Source organism: Curcuma longa, chromosome 7, assembly GCF_044706935.1.
Source record: "Curcuma longa cultivar G26 ecotype Majalengka, Jawa Barat chromosome 7, ITB_CL_G26_1.1, whole genome shotgun sequence".
Lineage (NCBI taxonomy): Eukaryota > Viridiplantae > Streptophyta > Magnoliopsida > Zingiberales > Zingiberaceae > Curcuma > Curcuma longa.
The window spans coordinates 10,572,276-10,593,902 of NC_133867.1; the positions used below are offsets into that span (position 1 = coordinate 10,572,276).

General features: G+C 36.5%; 1 protein-coding gene across 1 annotated transcript; it reads left to right on the forward strand.

Moving 5' to 3' along the window:
• Window positions 1-1,443: 1,443 nt before the first annotated feature.
• LOC141832618 (exocyst complex component 5-like) lies at window positions 1,444-21,153 on the forward strand. Its single transcript, XM_074720092.1, has 5 exons — window positions 1,444-1,458; window positions 16,936-16,994; window positions 20,535-20,633; window positions 20,715-20,801; window positions 20,920-21,153. Exons 1-5 carry the CDS (start codon window positions 1,444-1,446, stop codon window positions 20,993-20,995), a joined length of 336 nt encoding a protein of 111 aa, XP_074576193.1. The 3' UTR covers window positions 20,996-21,153.
• The last annotated feature ends 474 nt before the right edge of the window (window positions 21,154-21,627 follow it).

Consider the following 21,627-nt stretch of genomic DNA (forward strand, 5'->3'; position numbering starts at 1 on the left):
TCTCACCTACATAATGCGAAAAACATCCTTCTTAGGTATCCAAAAACTAGTCTCACTAACATCAGAAAGATACTTCTTAGGTACCCAAGCTAATTTTCCCTTAGTGCATGATTTGTTGGATTGCCTTCCTACAAGTGAGATATATGAAACTTCTTTAGGTCTATATCCTAATCCAGCCTTGTTATACACTGCCCTTTGACTGTTCAAGATTAGATCTAGCTTTTGTGATCCCAAAGTAAATTTCTCTAAACATGTCTTTAGTTTTTCATTTTCTTCCCTTAATTTTGCATTTTCTTCATCTAGGTTGCCATGATCACATGCAGTTGTTTGAATCCTTCTAAGTTCTCCTTTTAGTGCCTTGACCCTAGATTTAGATTTTTCTAATGCATGCTTAAGATAATTCATGGTACGAAAAAGCAATTTTTGTTTATGACTATCCAATACCTCATCCTCGCTAGAGGAGGATTCATCTTCGCTTGATGATGATTCGTCATTGCTCGAAGTATCTGATTCTCCTCTTCGTGCCATGAGTGCCATGTGTCTTGTGATGTGGCATGCTTCTTCATCATCAGATGATGATTCGCTACTTGAATCGTCCCATTTTGCTTTAGCCACCATCACCTCCTTTTTCTTACTTTTGTCCTTTTTCTTTTTGTCTTTTGACTCATTTTCCTTTTTCAGGTTCGGACAGTTTGGCCTGATGTGTCCCTTCCTGTTGCACTCATAACAAGTAACATCAGTACCAAAACCTGAACTTTGACCATTACCTTGATGTGGTGTGAAAGTCTTCTTGAAATTTCTCTTCGTGAATCTTTTAGTTCTTCCCATCATCTTCTTCACGTAATGCGCCATTTCTTTTGAGGTTAGTTCTTCATCACTGTCTGAAGACTCTTCCTCAGATTCTGATGGTTCCTCCTTTTCTTTCTTCTTCTTCTTCTTCTCTTTATCTACAATCAAAGCAATACCTTTCTCCTGCGTGCCCATATTAGCTTGTTCGTGTAATTGGAATTCACAAAATAACTCATCAAGTTTAACAGTTGATAAATCCCTGGATACTTTATATGCATCGACCATGGATGCCCATAAAGTAGTCCGGGGAAAAGCTTGTAGCACGTACCTTACAAGATCGCGGTTGTCGATCTTTTCACCAATTACATGAAGTCCATTGACTATCTCCTTGAACCTTCCATGCATTTGGCTACACTCTCATTTGATTTCATTGCGAAGGATTGTAGTTGACTCACAAGAAGATCCTTCTTGGCTCGTCTCGATTCAGTAGATCCTTCATTTAGTTCTATCAATTTCTCCCATAACTCCTTTGCCGAATCAAAAGGTCCGACTTTGCTCAACTGCTCTTTTGATAGTCCGCATTGCAAAGTCGTTGTAGCTTTGGCGTTGGCTTGCGCTTTCTTGCACATATCCTTCGTCCAATCTTTCGTAGGGATGACTTTTCCCTCGGTATCTTTGGGTATCTCGAACCCATCTACAATACTAAACCAGTTTTCAATATCATTCATTAGATAATATTCCATTCTACCTTTCCAGTAGGCGAAATCATTCCCGTCAAAGTATGGTGGTCGCGCGGTGCTGTAACCCTCTTGAAATGCCATTAGTTGCTCCGGTTGATGGTTAGATCCTCCGAAACGGAACCGGCTCTGATACCACTTGTTAGGATCGGTTGAATAGCTAGAGGGGGGGTGAATAGCGTTTCTCGATTTTTCTTGATCTTTCTCTGCACAGAGATTAGCGGAAGCAAAAATATAAAAGAGAAAGACAGAGATCAACGCTAACCCGGTTTATTTTACTTGGTATCCACCTCCGCAGAGGTGACTAATCCAAGGATCCACACGCACGCACACACCCGATGCACTATGAATCTTCTCCTTCTCGAAAACTCGAAGGCGGAGAAACCTTTACACCTTTCTGATCTCCTCAAAAATGATATGAAATATTGTCTAGGAGGAGAGGAATAAAGCAGAGAACAGAGCACAAAAACGCTCACAAAAGAAGCACGAAAGAATGAAAGAATGGCGAAGAAGATAAGTTGTTCTCGTGCAGGCTTCTTTTATAATCTCTGCAACATCAGTCGACTGCTGGCAGGGCCAGTCGACTGATGCCTTCAATCGGCAACAAAATCTTGCATTAAATGCCATTAAATGCTTGCCAATTTTCTGCAACGTTCAAATCACAGTCGACTGTTCAAGACCAGTCGACTGGCAACAGTCGACTATCCATAACCCCAGTCGACTGTCCAGTCGACTCCTGTCTTCCTCTGGCTCGACTGATCTTTCTGTGTGCGTCTGATTTATGAGCAGTCGACTGCTGGCAGGGCCAGTCGACTGGTGAAGCTGAAAAATCCCATTTCAGCTTCTCTTGACCTAGACCTCGGCCTTCAAACACCTCCCATAGCCTCATGCCTCCCTGCACTAGCCTGAGATGCTTCCATCAGCTTCGTCATGTCAAGTCCTTGCCAAGACCACCCTTGGACTTTCCTTGCCAAGACTACCCACTTGGACTTTTGCTTGCCAAGACTACCCACTTGGACTTTTGCTTGCCAAGACTTCCCACTTGGACTTTTGCTTGCCAAGACTTCCCCACTTGGACTTTGGCTTTGCCAAGACTACCCACTTGGACTTTTCTTTGCCAAGACTACCCACTTGGACTTTTCTTTGCCAAGACTACCCACTTGGACTTTTCTTTTGCCAAGACTACCCACTTGGACTTTTCTTTTGCCAAGACTACGCTTGGACTTTCCTGCAAACTTGCATCACACATGTTAGATCAATAAGAATTGCCTAACTTTAAACATGGTTTAGCCAAACATTGAAACTCAATGCACTTGGGGCAACTATTGCACCAACACAAGCTCCGTGATTCGGCTGAGGATCTTGTAGGAGAGGCTTTGGGCTTCGAAGAAGAGCGAGACGCCTTTCTCGGACACATGCGACGAGGAATTTGCAATTTGCAATTTGCTCACAGGACGTCGCGACGAGGAAATCCAGTTTAGAGATGCTGCGAGGAAGGCGTGTGGCGGCGTCGAACAGAGAGAAGGAAGAGGATCGCGACTAGGGTTCGACGAATAAACCTAAATCTAACCTTGCTCTGATACCATGTAAAAATAATACATAAAATCTCTTATTTTAACAAGAAATAAGACCTTATTTATACATCAATTTAGGGACCTATTCTCGGAGAAATATTCTATAAAAATATATATATATATATATATTTTATAGGTTAATATCCCTAAATATTCTAACAAATACTATTAATTTAGATTTTTGCATCAATTTCTATCTCTCTCTCTCCAAGCATGCAAATGGTTCACTTTCTCTCTCTTTAAGTATTCAAGTTTTTTAGTCCTTTTTTCTTCCCTTTTCCCTATCTCGGCCTCCCTCCACTTCTTTTGTCGTCACTTCAAGAATACACAATGACAAAGTTAGGGTTTGGCAAAAGATGTTCCTCAAGGGCCTGAGGTTGTCGTCTATCCCATGTCAACTCTCCTCATCCTTATTTCTCTTCCTCCCAATGTCAATAAAAGCCATGCAAAACCACCATTGGCATCTTCTCCTACATGCAATTGAGATTGCACATAAACCCTACTTCTCCCTCCTCGAGCATGACTATTTTTGATATCTTCTCCATCACATGAGGGAAACCAAACAGTGGGACTGTCACTGACATCCTCTCTTGTACGTGCTCCACTAGTGAGAGACCTCCTTGCAGCACCTTTTTTTTCCCTTGCTGAGATGTACGCCTCACATGCTTGCTACCTCTTTCTGCACGTTGCATATGAACACCATCTCTATCACGTGAGTTCTAGCCGCTGCCACTTTTGTAGTCTTCTCCAGTGTTCTCAACCCTCCTAGGTGTTGACAGCAGGGTATCTTCTTCAGCCTGGATCTGGCCTGGGTTGTCTGCCGAGAGACCCTCTTGAGCAAAACTTCTCTTCTCGTCTACTAGTCTGTTCACTCCCTTACTTTTGTCCAGGACAAGCTTCTGTCAATGCCATCATCTCCTACAACTACGTCCAGATTGCATCCAAACAAGCCTAGGCTGCCATGGGAATCAAGCATCCTTTAAAAATATAATTTTGATGGTTGAGCAGAATATTTTTTGTCCTCATTCATTGTGATCTTGGTAACAAAACTCTCTAATCGCTGCTCCTCTCGCTAGAAGAATTGCATCCTACCTGCAATATCTGCGCCACTCTGAACATGAGCGCTACATTCTGCACTCGTGACCTCAATCTTCCTCATAGGACCTATATCTCAGATCGTTGCATTGCTGGTGAACTAGCTTCCTCTTGCACTCTTGACCTTCTAATTTTATTGGATATATGCCTCCCCTTTCTAGAGAGTCTTCTTTCTTATCTCACATTCCCTTATCTCTTTATGATCTATGAGATTAGACCATAGCTCCTTTTTCTTATTCATTCAATCACAATATTCTTTTCAAATTTGATTACTTCTCTCTTAGATCTAGATCCTTTCCATTTCTCTGCCCCTTGCCTTTATGCTTCTTCTTCCATCTTAATTCTCTCATAGTTCGGAAATCAGTTCAATTTCATTTGTGTTCTACATTTGCATCATTTGAGCTACTAAACACTTGAATAAAGAAAATGTCTTGTTCTTAGTTTGCTACTTCTAGGAAAGGGTTAGGATGTGCTTTCTATCTATAATAAAAATCTGAACATAGAGAATGCTTTGTTCTTAATTTGCAACTTCTAACACAGGGTTGATCTGAGCTATTCATCTTTTCTTTAGGACACTTGAGGTTTTTCCTTTTCTCTCAGTTTATTAGGTGCTGTTGTATGTGCCACTCCAGTAGAAGCTCACTCGAGAGATTATTTCCTGAGATCTCTCTTTATATTTTCCCTTTATCAATGGGTTGGTCTAAAGTCGGCATAGTGGAAGAGATCATTGTCAATGCTTCCTAAACTCCTAAGTTTTATATCCCCTATGTGGAGTATACTTTAGTTTCATTATAATCATGTCTTAGTTTACATTTTTGTAGTTCATATAACGAGCTTGATATAAATCAATCTATGCTCCAATTTGAGGGAGTGTTAGCTTGAGGGGTAGTGTCGAGAGTATTAGAGTTATTGGTTTAGGCCAACATTGATAGTTCTAGGATTAGGGTTTTATTATGAGTTTTATTTAATAGATATCTTTAAGAAGTCAATGGACTATTCTCTTTCCCCAAACTTAACGGAGTAAGGAATGCTAGGAGATAGAGAGAAATAGTAGAAGATGACCAGGAGATAGAAATAGTAGATGTAAAGCTATCTTTCATGACTGAAGATATCACTTTAAACAGAGATTGATGATTGAAAAAGATCATGTAGTAGATAAATATGAAATTTCAACTAGTTGTTCTTGTTCTGATTAGTGATTATTGAGGATGATTGAAAAAGATTTGTATGTCTTGAGGATGAGTTATTCAGCAAAAGAAATACGTGATTGGCTCATATCAGTTCATTATAAAATCCTATTGAGTCTTAATCTAGTATTGCTAAATATGTCTCACCTTGACTTTTGAAGTATATAAGTTCTATTCTTTAGCAGTTCATGAAGATTCTTGTTTAAGTAAACATTTCTTGGATCATTGGGTTCTGCAGATTGATCCCCAACAATTATGATCTTGTCTTGGAATAGAATCTGCTTGAGAGGTCATCAGCGTCTTTGAAAAACATCGGAACTTCTAGAATAACATCTAGGCTATGCAGTAGTTATTTTCCAGGGCATTTTTATTTCTATGTCGAATAAAAAGTACATACCTGTTGCATCAAGTGGCAAACCTGGGTGTTTATGTAGTTGCAACTTAAAATGATACCTTTTTGTAACTTAGAATTTTTCTTCAACAACAACAACAACCAAGCCTTATCCCACTAAGTGGGGTCGGCTATATGGATCCTTTTACGCCATTGAGCTCTATCTCCTATTATATCATCATTTATATTTAAATAAATTTTATCTTGTTTTATTGTTGCTAACCAAGTCTTTTTTGGTCTACCTCGCCCTCGTTTGATATGCGTATTTGTTATAGTTTCACACCGCCTAACTGGAGCATTTATCGGTCGTCTAAGTACATGTCCGTACCACCTTAAACGTGTCTCACGGAGTTTTCCCTCAATAGATGCAACTCCAACTTTCTCTCTAATGCTCTCATTTCTTATTCTGTCCATCTTCGTATGTCCACACATCCATCTTAACATCCTCATCTCCGCAACTCTCATCTTTTGCTCATGTGCTCGAGTCATAGCCCAACATTCAGCGCCATATAACATGGCAGGTCTAATTGCCGTTTTATAGAACTTTCCTTTAAGTTTTAGAGGCACTTTACGATCACATAAAACACCTGATGCTCTCCTCCACTTCAACCATCCTGTTTGTATTCTATGTAAGACATCTCTCTCAATCCCTCCATCGGCTTGCAAAAATGATCCTAAATATTTAAAACTCTCAGTTTCAGACAACTCATCATCTCCTATTTTAATACTTGTCTCACTACGTTCAATATTGCTAAACTTAAATTCCATATATTCTGTCTTTACTCTACTAAGCCTAAAACCTTTCTCTTCTAGTGTTTCTCGCCAAGATTCTAATTTAGCATTTACTCCCTCACGTGTCTCATCTACCAATACAATATCATCTGCAAACAACATGCACCATGGTACGGTATCTTGAATATGTCCAGTAAGTTCATCCATGATTAGTGTAAAAAGATAAGGACTTAGAGCTGACCCTTGATGTAACCCTATCTTTATTGGAAATGCTTCAGTTAATCCGCCTGAAGTCTTCACTCTAGTCGTTACTTCCTCATACATATCCTTAATTAGGTCAATATATACTACGCTAACACCCCTCTTTTCTAGAATTCTCCATATAATTTCCCTTGGGACTCTATCATAAGCTTTTTCTAAATCAACAAATATCATATGTAGATCTTGCTTTTGCCCCCGATACTTTTCAATTAGTTGCCTGAGAAGATGTATAGCTTCTATTGTCGACCTACCAGGCATAAACCCAAATTGATTTTCGGTGACCATAGTCTCTTTCCTTAATCGTTTTTCTATTACTCTTTCCCAAAGTTTCATGGTATGACTCATTAATTTAATGCCCCTATAATTTGCACAATTTTGTACGTCCCCCTTATTCTTATATAAGGGAATTAGAGTACTTACTCTCCATTGATCTGGCATTTTCTTTGTTTTTAATATCATGTTAAATAATTTTGTAAGCCATTCAATACCTTGTTTCCCTAAGCACTTCCATACCTCTATCGGGATATCATCTGGTCCAACGGCTTTTCCATTTTTCATTCCGTTTAAAGCTTGTTCTACTTCTGAAATTTGAATTCTACGGTAAAAATTTAAATTTCTATACTCATTTGACCTGCTTAAATTACCTAAGTTAAGTTGATCACCTACACCTTCATTAAAAAGTTGATGAAAATACCTCTTCCACCGCTCTTTTATTTCTCCATCATTTACTAATACCCTATTGCATTCATCTTTAATACATCTTATTTGGCTAATATCTTTTGTCTTCCTCTCTCTCACTTTAGCTATTTTATAAATGTCTTTTTCTCCTTCTTTTGTATCCAATTTTCGATATAACTGCTCAAAAGTTGTATTTTTAGCTTCATTCACTGCTTTTTTAGCCTCTTTCTTAGCTAATGTATATTTTTTTAAATTTTCTTCATTCTTACAAATATATAATTTCTTATAGGCTATTCGTTTTTCCTTCACTTTTTCCTGTACTTTCTCATTCCACCACCAAGATTCTTTACTTGGTGGTACATGCCCCTTTGACTCGCCGAGTATACTCTTGGCTATTATTTTCAACTTTGATACCATTTTATCCCATGTCGTAGTAGGGTCACCGTATACTTCACCTAATACTTGTCCTTCTACCTTCTCCTTAAATATGTTTTGTTTCTCATCCTTCAACTTCCACCACTTAATTCTAGGAGTAGTGGATATTTTCTTTTTATGGATATTATGCTTAAGACGTATATCCAATACTACTAACCTATGTTGGGTAGTTAAACTTTCTCCAGGAATGACCTTACAATCTTTACAAATCTTTCTATCCCTCTTCCTAACCATAAGAAAGTCAATTTGCGATTTATTATTCCCGCTTTTAAATGTGATCAAGTGTTCTTCTCTTTTCTTAAAAAACGTATTAGCTAGTATAAGATCATATGCTATCGCAAAATCCAGTATAGTTTTACCTTCCTCATTTCTTGTTCCAAACCCATAATCCCCATGCACCCTCTCATATTCCTCATTTTTCACTCCAACATGTCCATTTAGATCACCTCCTATTAAAACCATTTCATTTGATGGAATATTTTGTAATACTTCATCTAGGTCATCCCAAAACCTTGATTTGGTATTTTCATCTAATCCTGCTTGAGGTGCATATACACTAATTACATTTATAGTGTCTTTCTCCACTACTATTTTGAGAGCTATAATTCTATCCCCCTTTCTATTTACTCCTACAACTTCATCCTTTAACGAACTATCTACAATAACACCAACTCCATTTCTTGTTTTACTCTTCCCTGTGTACCATAACTTATAACCCGAGTTCTCTATTAACTTTGCCTTTTCGCCTACCCATTTTGTCTCTTGTACACACAAAATACTAATTCTTCTCCTAATCATCGTATCTACTACCTCCATTGTTTTACCAGTAAGGGTTCCTATATTCCATGTTCCAAATCTTAGACTATTAATTTTCCTATAATTTTTATTCTTACCCAACCTATGGTGTGAGAACTTTTGCTCATTTAACACTACACCCAAGTTCTCATGGAGATGTAGCGGTCCTTGCCGAGACGTTACAGTCGGACCCTGCAACGCGTTCCTTCCGGGGAACATCCTAGCATTAGCACAATAGTTTAATGGATCCATTCATGAGTGTTTGCCTTAGTTTAACGCTGGCTGGCAACCTAACGCAACCCTCCTCCTTTATCCGGGCTTGGGACCGGCAATGATAAGGTAAACTTATCACAGGCGGAGTTTAATATTCTAGATTGCAATCTTTTGATCAATGATTGTGTTTCCAGGGACTTGATTTCAGTTCCATCAATGATTTTCCTTGAACCTCTATGATAACTGCATGGTATTGTTTTGGCCAAAAAAAAAATGTTGTATGTATTATGTGGACCTATCAATCATTGTAATCATTGTCGAAATATATTTGTTCCAATTGTCATGCCTCGGGATATAATTTCACGGCGTACCATGAGGTACCTCACTTTGTGATACTATAATAATAAGTAACTAAGAACATACAGATAAAGAAGAGCTATTCAACAAAACATATATTCATTTCTTTTTCTACATAAAGTGCAGTTCTTTTGCTACACAAAGTACAATAAAATTATATAATACCAAAATCTCATACGAACAAAATGAAGAGTACAAATAAAGCCCAGCTTAGTATCTGTATATCGAGCACATCGAGGATCTCTTAGCAACTCTTTGTACTAGTTGAAACCAATTATAAATCTACCTTTGCCAACAAAATTGAAGGCCAAGACTATAAATTGCTAACTGAGCGTGAATTTAATCTTAATTAGGAGATCAAGAAAATAGAAAAGTCGCAAATACAAATTAGATTACATCTTTAATATTCTGATTTGATGTTTTTAGTTTTAATAGTCAAACTCTTATTTTTATTTCACATTTTTATCGCCAATCACTAATTATTCTTTTTGTGGAAAATCAAACTATCCTAATTTAGATGATTCTAATATTCTGCTACAGCCGTGAATATCTTGCATTTATAGTTATTTCCTATAATTAGTTATCAATCACGCAATTAGTTTCCTATTAATTAGAATTTTTGTATTTAGCTACTTATTTTAGGTAATACCTCATGTATTTATACCTCTCCTATTTATGAATAAAATATCTCTCTTTTTTTGTCCTCTAAAAAACCACATATTATCATAGCCTAGGTTAACTACATGTTGTTTCTGCCGCTGCAGCCCTAATCTGCAGTGTCAGCGTCTTCCCCTCTGCAGCGACAGCGCCCCTGCCTTCTTTGCAGCAACATCACCCCCTTCTTCTCTTCGTCTGCCTCAGTCTCCATGGCCTATTCCAACCAAACCTCCGACGATTCATTTGTCACAAACACTCATGTCTCTTCCAATATACCAAGCAGTTCACAAACACCAGCTAAATCTTTCTTTGGTCTTAATATTGGTCACAAACTTGATAGCCACAATTATTTTCAATGGTCCCAGTCCATGATGATGTTTGTGACCGACCGTGGTCGCGATGACTATCTCACAGGGGTAGCCGTCGAACTTGTTGCTAGTGATCCAAAAATCAGAAATTGAAAAATAGAAAACAACCTTGTCATATGATGGCTTATCAGTTCCATGATCATTGAAATCAGATTAAACTTTCTCCTCTACTCATCAGCAAAAAAAATTTGGGATGCTACTCATGAAACGTTCTCAACCAGTGACAATACCATAGAGTTATTCCACGTCGAAAGCACTCTTCAAGACCTGCACCAAACCGATCAATCAGTCACTGCCTTCTCCACATTGACAAGACTTTAGTAAAGATTGGATTATTTTGAATCTCATGAGTAGAAGTGTACCGATGATGCTGCATACTTCAAGAAGATTATTGAGATTAAACGGGTATTCAGATTTTTTATGGGACTGGACAAGTCTCTCGAAGTGTGTGGTCGAATCCTCAATATGAAACCTCTCCCTAATCTTTGAGAGGTATTCTTTGAAGTTCGTCGAAAAAATCAGAAAAGGATCATGATGGGAACTCCAACCAAGACACATTTGTCTGAGTCTTCTGCCTTAGCCACTGCCACAGAAGAGTTAACATCTCTTGCTGCGTGAAAACAACCTCAAAATCCTGTAGCACGAATAGGACGCCCACGATGTGAACATTGCAAGAAACCAGACCACTATAAGGAAACTTGCTAGGATTTGCACGACAAACTAGCAAATTGGAAACCTACGCGAAACTATGAATATCAAGGTAATACTACTACTGTTGATGCACCAAAACCAGCTCCCTTCACCAAGGAACAAATGGATGCTCTCAGGCAAATCTGCAAGTCTCAAGTCACTGCTAATACAGTCCAAGTCGTTGCAGCAACCACTAAAGATTCTCTAGGTACTGATCATTTTGCCTTTCATGTAACAAATCAACACCCATCCTCCTCTTGGATAGTCGACTCTGGTGCCTCCAACCATATGACAGGTGATAGAAGATTATTTACTACATTTGTTCCATATTATGGTTCTTAGACTGTACATATAGCTAATGGGTGATGATTCAAAGTCATTGGAAGAGTGACTATACGCCTGACACCCACTCTTTCTCTTCAAGCTGTGTGTCATATGTCCCAGAATTAGATTGTAACTTACTCTCGGTAAGTAAATTTAATTCTGACCTTAATTGTGAGATTAAATTTTTTCCTCAATTTTGTGTTTTTCAGACATTGGATTAGGAGAAGATGATTGACAGTGCTAAATTCTGTTCCGGATTATATATCTTCAAAGCAAACAATCCTCTCTTTGGTACACAATTCAGCTCTCAGTGTCAGTCAGTCAAGTATCTTAAGACTTGCTTTCATTCTAATAAAGATAGTGACATTATGTTATGACACTATGGATTAGAACATTCAATTTTTTTGTTCCTAAAGCAGTTCCCATCACTATTCATTAATAAAAATCCAAATTCATTTCATTGTGATGTTTGTCAACTCTCTAAGCATACTTGTAGCACATGTTCCCTTATTCCATATAATCCATGTCATCTGTTTTTCCTTATTCACGGGAATATTTGTGGTCTCAATAAAATACCAAATCTCATTGGGGCGCGTTGGTTCTTACTATTAGTTGATGATCATACCCGAATAAGTTGGACATTCCTCGTAAAAGATAAATCTAAAACTAGCGACATTTTCAAAAATTTTCATGTAATGATTAAGAATCAATTTCACACAGATGTACAAGTTTTCAAGTCTGACAATGCTCGTGACTTCTTTAATTCCAATCTGGGTCCGTATCTGAATGGTCATGGCCTTGTACATCAAAGTTCCTGTGTAGAAACTCCACAACAAAACGGAGTCACTGAACGTAAAAATCACCACATATTAGAAGTAGCTCGATCCCTGCTGTTTCAAGCTAATGTCTCAAAAAGATTTTGGGGTGAAGCTGTTCTTACAGCAACCTATCTGATAAATAGGATGCCTTCTTGTGTCATCAACTTCCAAACACCACTCCAGCCCTTGTCCACCTATACCCAAACTCTCATCTTGTTTCGAAAATTCCAATAAAAATCTTTGGTTGTATTGTCTTGTCCATGTCTACCCCCAGAACAGAAGTAAACTTGATGAACGTGCAATTAAATGCATGTTCATTGGGTACTCCTCGAATAAAAAGGGTTACAAATGCTTCTCGCCTACAATCAAGAAATTCTACACTACCATAGATGTTACCTTTTTGAAGGACGTTCGTTCTTCTCCAATTCGAAATTCAAGGGGAGAGTTGTACACTTGAATCTCAAAATTGGAACTGGTCCTCTCTAATTGACACTCTACCACGTGTGTCTTAGCCACCTATCGATAATCAACCACCTTCTTTGATCGATCAATCTCCTTTATCTCCTTTGGCCGACCAATCTCAGCCTTCCGATAGTCCATCCGGTCATCTCAATCTTCCAGATAGGTCTATTAAAGTTTACACAAGGAGAAACGCCCGGAACAGACCAAGTACCACCAGGAATCAACTCTAAATCCAATGATGCACTAAATAGCACAGGTTGAACCAGCAATTAGTCCACAGTCTGAGCCCATGGATTCTGAATCACTAGATAATTCTATCTCTAACCTAGATCTACCAATTGCTCTTTGAAAAGGTACCAAATCTTGTACAATCATCCAAGTCAGAATCATCTGTTATATGACAGTCTCTCACAGAAGTTTAGAGCTTTTGTGTCAACACTAGACAAAATCCAGATTCCTAGAGATGTATTTGAAGTCCAACAAAGTCCTACCTGGCATGTTGCTATCCTTGAAAAATATCGGGCTCTAAAGGAAAATGAGACTTGGATATTCACACCACTACCACCTGGAAAGAGAGTTGTTGGATGTAAGTGGGGTTTTGCTGTGAAACAAAAGGCGGATGGAAGTGTTAATCGATTTAAAGCATGTCTAGTAGCAAAAGGATTCACATAATCCTATGGGATTGACTATCATGAAACTTTTGCTCTAGTTGCCAAGTTTAATAGTGTGAGAGTTCTCCTATCTTGTTCCATAAATCAAGAGTGGCCAATACTCCAACTGAATGTGAAATATGCATTCCTGAATGAAGATTTAGTTGAAGAAGTATATATGAAAATTCCATCAAGATTTGAGAATGGTCAGACAAGAGGGAAAGTGTGTAAACTCAAGAAATCTCTGTATGGACTCAAGCCGTCACCGCGGGTATAGTTTGAGAGGTTTTCCAAGGTCCTGAAGCTAGAGGGCTACTATCAATCTCAAGCTGATCACACATTATTTGTTAAGCACGCTCCCAATGGTAAGGTGACCATTCTAATTGTATACGTCGATGATATAGTACTCACAGGAGACAATGAAGAGGAAATAAAACGACTTAAAAATGTCTTATCCAAAGAATTTGAGATGAAGGACCTAGGACATCTTAGATATTTTCTTGGTATGGAAGTTGGTAGATCTCGTTAAGGAATATTTATCTATCTGTCAGTGCAAATATGTGTTAGACTTGCTTCGTGAAACAGGTATGAGCGGTTGTCGTCCATTGAAAACACCTATGGATTCTCATGTCAAATTGAAGGTTAGAACAGAAGAAGAAACTGTTGATAGGGAGCAATATTAACGCCTAGTAGGTAAATTGACCTCACACACGGCTAGATATCAATTATGCAATGAGTCGTGTTAGCCAGTTCTTAGCAATCCTTCAGTTGATCACTTGAAGGTTGTTCATTGAATCTTAAGATACTTGAAGGGAGATCCTAGAAAAGGACTTTTCTTTAAGAAAAATGACAAATCGACCAGTGGAAATCTTTATAGATGCTGACTGTGCAGGATCTCAGAGTGATAAAAAGTTAACATCTGGTTATTGCTCATTCGTGTGGGGAAATTTAGTCACTTGACGCAGCAAAAAACAGTCAGCAGTTACTCATAGTAGTGCTGAGGCAGAACTCCGAGCCTTAGCTCAAGGCTTTTGTGAAGGAATATGGTTAAAACGATTGTTAAAAGAGCTCAGAATTAGTTTCTAAGGTCCTATACAAGTGATGTGTGACAATCAGTTAGCTATGGCAATGGCTAAGAATCCTGTCCAACATGATCGATCAAAACATGTTGAAATTGATTGACATTTTCTCAATGAGAAGATACAAGATAAAATTGTGCTGATGAATTATGTTCCTTCTCATCAATAAGTTGCAGATATTCTCACCAAGACTTATTCAGACCCACCTTCAATGAACGTAATCTCAGACTCGGCTTAATGAGTATCTATTGCATAGTTTAAGGGGGAGTGTGGAAAATCAAACTATCCTAATTTAGATGATTCTAATATTCTGCTACGGCTATGAATATCTTATATTTATAGATATTTCATATAATTAGTTATCAATCACGCAATTAGTTTCCTATTAATTAGAATTTTTGTATTTAGCTACTTATTTTAGGTAATACCTCATGTATTTATACATCTCCTATTCATGAATAAAATATCTCCTTTTTTTTCCTCTCAAAAACCACACCTTTTATTTATTACTGGCTTTTATCACAATGAAATCCACTAAAGAAGTGAATCATTGAAGCCAGACCCTCGGAATGTAAATAACGTCATCTGACATACAAGTTAAAGCCGTTATGAGTGCTATACAATGATATAGCGCCATTGCACAATTAAATATTGATCATCGGTGGCATAATTATACCACAACATCATTTAGATGGTCAAGTATTATAGTAAAATGTTAGGCCAAGTTTTCACTTTTTAATATTTATTTTCTCCACTTATAATCATTATTATTTCACTTTAATCTTTACACCAAAAATATTCTATTTTTAGGGATAGGTATCAAGTGACAGTTACTTGACTGAACCTACAACAAGAATATAATAGTCCTATTAGTTTACCTCGCTATTTTCAGTGTGCCTGTTGTGACCAAGGTGCAGTGGCGGTGTTGCACAAAGAGGGAGAGGAGAGGGATCAGGTGTGGTTGAAGCCACGTGGGGAGAGAGAAAAGAAAGAGATCCAACTGCTCAAAAATTCCACTAATTCATACCTTCGCAACTAAATCAGATTATCTTCGAATAGAAATTTGGTTCAATTAGAAATTGCCCAAAATAAATCCAAATCAGTCATGATTTGAACCCACATGATCCAATCATCACATCTACCCTATGAGTTCTTTCTAAACCCAATTCGACTTTAGTATATCACCCAAAACCAGCTTGCCATTTGTCTTAACAAAAGACATTTCTCTCTGATGATTTTTTTTTATTAGTTTGGGATGAAAAGAGCTGTTCTTGAGTGAATAAAGAGAGAAGAAATGGCTACTCATGTATTTGTTTGGTATGACTTATACAAAAACTTGAGTAATAAAAACTTGTATCTAACACCCATTATTTGGGTTGACTTCATGAATTGATGCAAAGTTATGATGCTGTAAAATTCAAGTAAATTAAATAATTTTTTATTGCAGATAAATGAATTTGGTTGGACAATGTGGATTTAGCTTAAAGACAAGATCTTCACTAGTTGATGTTGGTTTTTCTTAAGTTTGAAAAGAACCATGCGTTGCATTTTCCTACTAATCACAATCAAAGCAGGCAAAAACACAAAAGTCATGATTCATTGAAAGTGGAAGATGCAAGAATTTTAAGGAATCAGCTTGGCATTTGTCTTAACAAAAGACATTTCTCTCTGATGATTTTTTTTTATTAGTTTGGGATGAAAAGAGGTGTTCTTGAGTGAATAAAGAGAGAAGAAATGGGAGATAACTGCATGAGGAAAGCCTAGGTCAATCTTTGTAGTTTTAGTGTCCACTGCCCAATATACCTTGGATTGCAAGATTAAACTGAGTAAAAATAATTGGGATGAACCATGGTATCCAAGAGTAATATGATTAAGATTCTGAAATGTGAGCTTCAGATTTTTCTTAATTTAGAGATAACGATACTGCTCATTTTGATCCAAACTGGATGAGATTATATTGAGCTTAATGAGGAGAGAATTTCAAGTTATCTACCCAAAACCCTAACCTACTTGACTAAACTGAACTGGTTCACACTGGTTTAACATTGGTTCAGCCGTAACTCCCCCAAATTGCGCCCAAATTGAACCTAAAGCAAACCCAAAATAGTCTCCACGTAATATAATCCTCAATTGGTCAATCTAACACAAAATTGACCAATCTCATTTCCTGTTAATAATCCCCAATTAACTCTTGTAATCACTATTAGCTTGTAATTAAACCTCGATTTATAACATAATAACTTGTAAGTTATATATGTATTCATTTTGAGATAATTAAGTGATCTCTTCTCAAGTTGGTTTGCATAATATGCTTTCCTTATTATTTATGTATTTTAGGTACAATGTTTTGAACATTATTACTAGTCCTGCCGATTTCATATTCTATTTGTATCACCTGAATTTGGCTCTTTATCACCCATGGAACTTTCTTTGTTTTACTTGTGTCACTGCATATTGGAATACACATGTAAAAATATCAAAGTACCACACATTTTACCTTTTATTGGTCTTTACATATTGTTGGAATGGTACATCCTGTTCATATAATAACAACATGAGATTTGTAACCATGCTTTTCGAAACTTGACAAGTTGCCTTAGAACTAGCAGATGTTAATTATTAGATGGTGCCTTGCCATTTCAGGGAAATCGCCTACACAAGGGCCTAGTTAACCATTGGCAGAAATTCACTTTTAGCCCAAGGTAATTCTGACTACATTATCCACATGGACTTCTTATCTTTATTCAAGTTACTTTTCAGCACATACAAGTTCTAAGTATTAATTTTAGAACAAGTATATAGTTTAAATAAATAAAGTCATCCTTTTCTGAAATATTAAGAAGAGGAGCTTTGACGCAATGGTAAAGTTGTTGCCGTATGATCTTGTGGCCACAGGTTTGAATCACGAAAACAGCTTCTTGCAATGCAAGATAAGACTGCATACAATTGACCTAATGTGGTCCGATCATTCTTTGGGAATATTAGCAGGAGTTTCGTGCATCAGACTACTTTTTTTAAAATATATATATATATATATTAATGCCCCTTAGATAATCTTCTAATTTTTCCCAAACATTTCAAATATGAGGATAAGGAAATTCTCTTTCTTGAGGTACCTTATATGTTATCCTCTTAATGCTGCATTATTTCCCACTTAACATTATCCTGTTCAAACTATCGACACATAGCAACTTGTATGCATATTATGTCAAAGACTTTACATCATAGCTGGCATGTGATCTCTTAATAAAGCAATGTTGTTAAAAGTACAGGTTAAAAGGACACTGAATCTCAGTAGTATGGTTTTTTTTTTTTTGTCTTTTTAACCCTTTTAGTCACGTTAAGGCTAAAAATCAGACGATCCTACTTTAAATTCAACATCTTCCAATAGTTTTCTTAGAAACCACTTAATTTGTAGCCTTCCTAGTTTGTTCCAGAACATTGATCAGTAAACCTATTTATCAGTCTTCTTAATCAGACTACTTAATATGTCCCATGACAGTGTTCAGCAAACCCTACATTTTGTAGTCTATGTTAATTCTACCACTGGAAAGTTTATTCATAAGTTGGAGCTCTAGCATATTTATAGATTTTACGATATTGAGTTCATTTTACTTACATTGAAGATTTTAATCTTGCATGTTCAAATTGCCAGCACAACATTGTTCTATCAGGTTTTTTCTTTGATCCCACTTCATTCCAGTTCTTTGCATGCCTGATCCCAGTTCATGAGTTTTCATGACACTGGTCATGTATGCTAGAACTTAGTAGTTACATTTAATGCACTTCTGGTTTTAGTCTGTATCAGATTTGTTTCCAGGATTTAGTTTCACCTCTAAGCAAATTGCATTATGTGATTCTGTTTGTTTGCTGTCTAATGTACCTGCTAAACTATTGGTTTTTCATATTTTAGACTATTCCTTTTCATACTTCCTAGGGCTCTCTATGCAATTTATTGCACTTCTATTAGTAGACAAATTATTGACTTATGATCTTCTGGAAAATCATTGCCTATCTTTTTTAAGAGTCAGAAGGTATTATTAGCAAGGTTTCAAATCTCGTTCCATATTGGATGGCATTGTTGAAACACATTTATTTTGCTGGGTAATTCAAATTGAAACTAGTCATCACAGTGGAATGTGCATATTCCTCTGCAGTTGCCTGATACTGGCCATGCACCGAGTGTGGAATGTGGTATGAGGGTTTTTTTTTGGCGTATATTGAGAAAGATGTATTTCTATGGTAGCTGAGAAGGGCAAATTAGCTACTTCCTGCTTTCTTTCCTCCTATTCTTCTTATTCCTTCTCTTCCTCTTCTTTTCATGATCCTTAATTGCTCTATTTGCCATAATTCCAAGTTGGATCAGTCTCATGCATGTTTCATAGTCGCAAATGTATGTGATTGTCACCCTGACAATCTGAGCCCCACCCTTCATCATTTGTTGATGTTGTTTAATTCTTCATGCTTGCTCCAAGTTTGAAGTAGCTTATTTTCTTTATCTTTGAAATATATTTTTTATGTATATTTTTAGATAGTATAAAATCAAATAAATTTATCCCATGAATTTTTATTCAACTCTCTTAATTAGGATGTCAAGAATAAAAATGAAATAGTTTATAATGAACACATAAGAAACTATGCTCATTTCTAAAAGATGACAAATGTCTTAATCTTAATATAACTTTAAATATGAAATGTAGGTTGCTTCTTTGGCCTAATTATTGATTAGAGGATTTAGCTTGTATGAATCGCTAAACTCCTGCCACTAGTGGTCCAAGTATTGTAAATCAGTCCAAATAAATACCTTGAAACTTCAGTATTTCCTTTCTTATATTAACTTAAGCTATCAATGCCTCCACGTTTACGTTAAACAATATTATAAGCATGACCGTTATTTGTTTTTAAGACTTCTAATCTTTTACCACTTAGGATTCATTAGAATTGATATCGTGTTATTATACTTTTGTCTGGTCTATATCATTTGCTTGCAACTTCTCAATGAAAAGTTGCCTTGTACCTTAACTTTTACTAAGTCAAAAACAATTCAAAAGTCACTTTTTCCTATGTGCTGATGTTGTATGGTCCAAGGTTGAAGGTACTGTCAGATAGGTATGCAGGGTTGTGTCAGTAGTGCAAATTAAATAATGTAAACTTTTAAAGTGAATAATCCAATCTACTTTTTTAATTATAACTTTTAAAAGAAAAGGATCACATGCCTTCGCTTCTACTACTTTGTTAAAAGTTTCAAATTTCACTTATTTGCTATGTGCCTATAATGTCCATTTTTCAGTTTAAAAGATGTAAACTTGCAATCCTATTTGTAGTAGTTTTGTCCAAGTACAACACTTCCAACAATTTTTATTGTTCAATAACATTTTAGTTGCATTACTACTTACAATTACTTGATTGTTCGGTAAAATTTCAACTGGAAACCTGCTTTTATATGTCTAAACATTAACCACTGTACTTTACAAACTTAACTAAGACAAATGGTCAGGCATTCATCTATACCATTTTTCCTACTGATAACGCATGGTTTACACCAAGTCCTCAGCATGTATCACATACTACACGTGTCATTTTTGCCAACTTATGCATTGCTGCCACATTGTCTTAACTTTGTTTATACACCAATCTGAAGCCATCTAGCACTATGTATCATTATAAATGAGTCATTGGTGAAATACCTGAAAATCTGAAATCTAGATATTATTGCTACTTGGTGAGGTTCATATCTCCATTTGATTTCACTCTTGTGACATTCACAGTGCTGCCGTATGGACATTGGCCTTGTTTGTAATCCTAGCCTTATGTATTTCTTCTTTTTTTTTTCCAATTTTTTGTTGGGGTAGCTCCAGCATGTTTCTCACATGATGCTTTCCCTTGCTAATTCCTGTCATAATTCTAGCAGTTCAGACTAGGGAGGTGATGATATTTTCCCTAAGAAGTTGGCATATGTGATGACGATAAGAGAATACTAGCAGTCATAGATTTCTCAGTTCTAACAAATACATTTGTCACAACCAAAGTCATCTACTTATTTAGTTGTATCTAAAGAGACTAGCAAAGGGGTGAGTGTGCACACTGACTGACCTAGGTGAAGGCTAACCATTATAAAAGCACCCAAACCTGACAAAATCAAGTGGACATTGAAGGAATGTTGAAATATATATTATTGCTATTCATATTTTTTGGAGGGTTAGTATCTCTGATTGATTGCTTACTGTGAATGCATATTGCAGTGGTGGACTGCGGTTAAAACGTGACATTACTGAGTACGGGGAGTTTGTTCGCAGCTTCAATGCTCCTTCCATAGATGAAAAGTTTGAGCTGTTGGGCATGTAAGTTTGTGCCTGTTCATTCACTGTTCTTTCTATTTATGAACGACAAAATAAAATGATTTTTTTTTTTTTTTTTTGCAGTGTGGCAAATGCCTTTATTGTGGCACCTGAAAGTCTTGCTTCCCTATTTGAGGGTACTCCTCCAAGCATCAGGAAAGATGCATTAAGGTATTTTCTCAAAAAAATTCCTAACAAATTTCTGACAGACAACCTAACCATGTTCAACAAGAACAACAAATACATGGTTAATCTTGCATTGACTCTTAATCATCTATTCAATTTATAGGTTCATTCAACTACGCGAGGACTTCAAGACAGCTAAAATTTCATCTATGCTTCATAGCTTTATGTCGGATTCATAGTTCACGATGCTTTCAACATTTCATTTATTTCAAGTTGCAATCATTTAGCAACTGCGGGCCTATTAGGTAGAGTGGCATGTTTGAATCATGGGAGGCCGAGCATTTACATGCAATTTTTTTATATGTACTAGACTAATATATTCATTACAATTTAAGTTTGTCCAGGATCTCAATTCACTAGAAGCATTTTACACGAAAAATGCTTTTCTTTTTAAGTTTGGCTTTGTTATTTCTCTTTCTTGTAGATTCTTATACTTCTTAAAATATAACATGCATATTTTATGTAATAAATTTTAGATTTCTAATTTTTAATTGCATATTTTAATTGTCTTTGATTCCAGGCCAATTCTATTGGGTCCAATTAAGGCCATCATATTCTAAAATGATATTGGACGTTAATTTATTTGAGATTAACAACAATGCATTTTAAAATTTTAAAATTTATATAGCTAACACTCGTAAAAAGAGTACAGGTTAGAAGGTACTGATGGTTGCAGTGAGCCAAAGAAATTATAGATAATTTTTTTAAAAATGCAAAAAAGAATATTGGGATTGAAGAGACGTTAGAAAAAATAGAGACAGACTACGAAAACGAGAGAGATGTTGCTATATTTGGATGATGGATGAAGTTA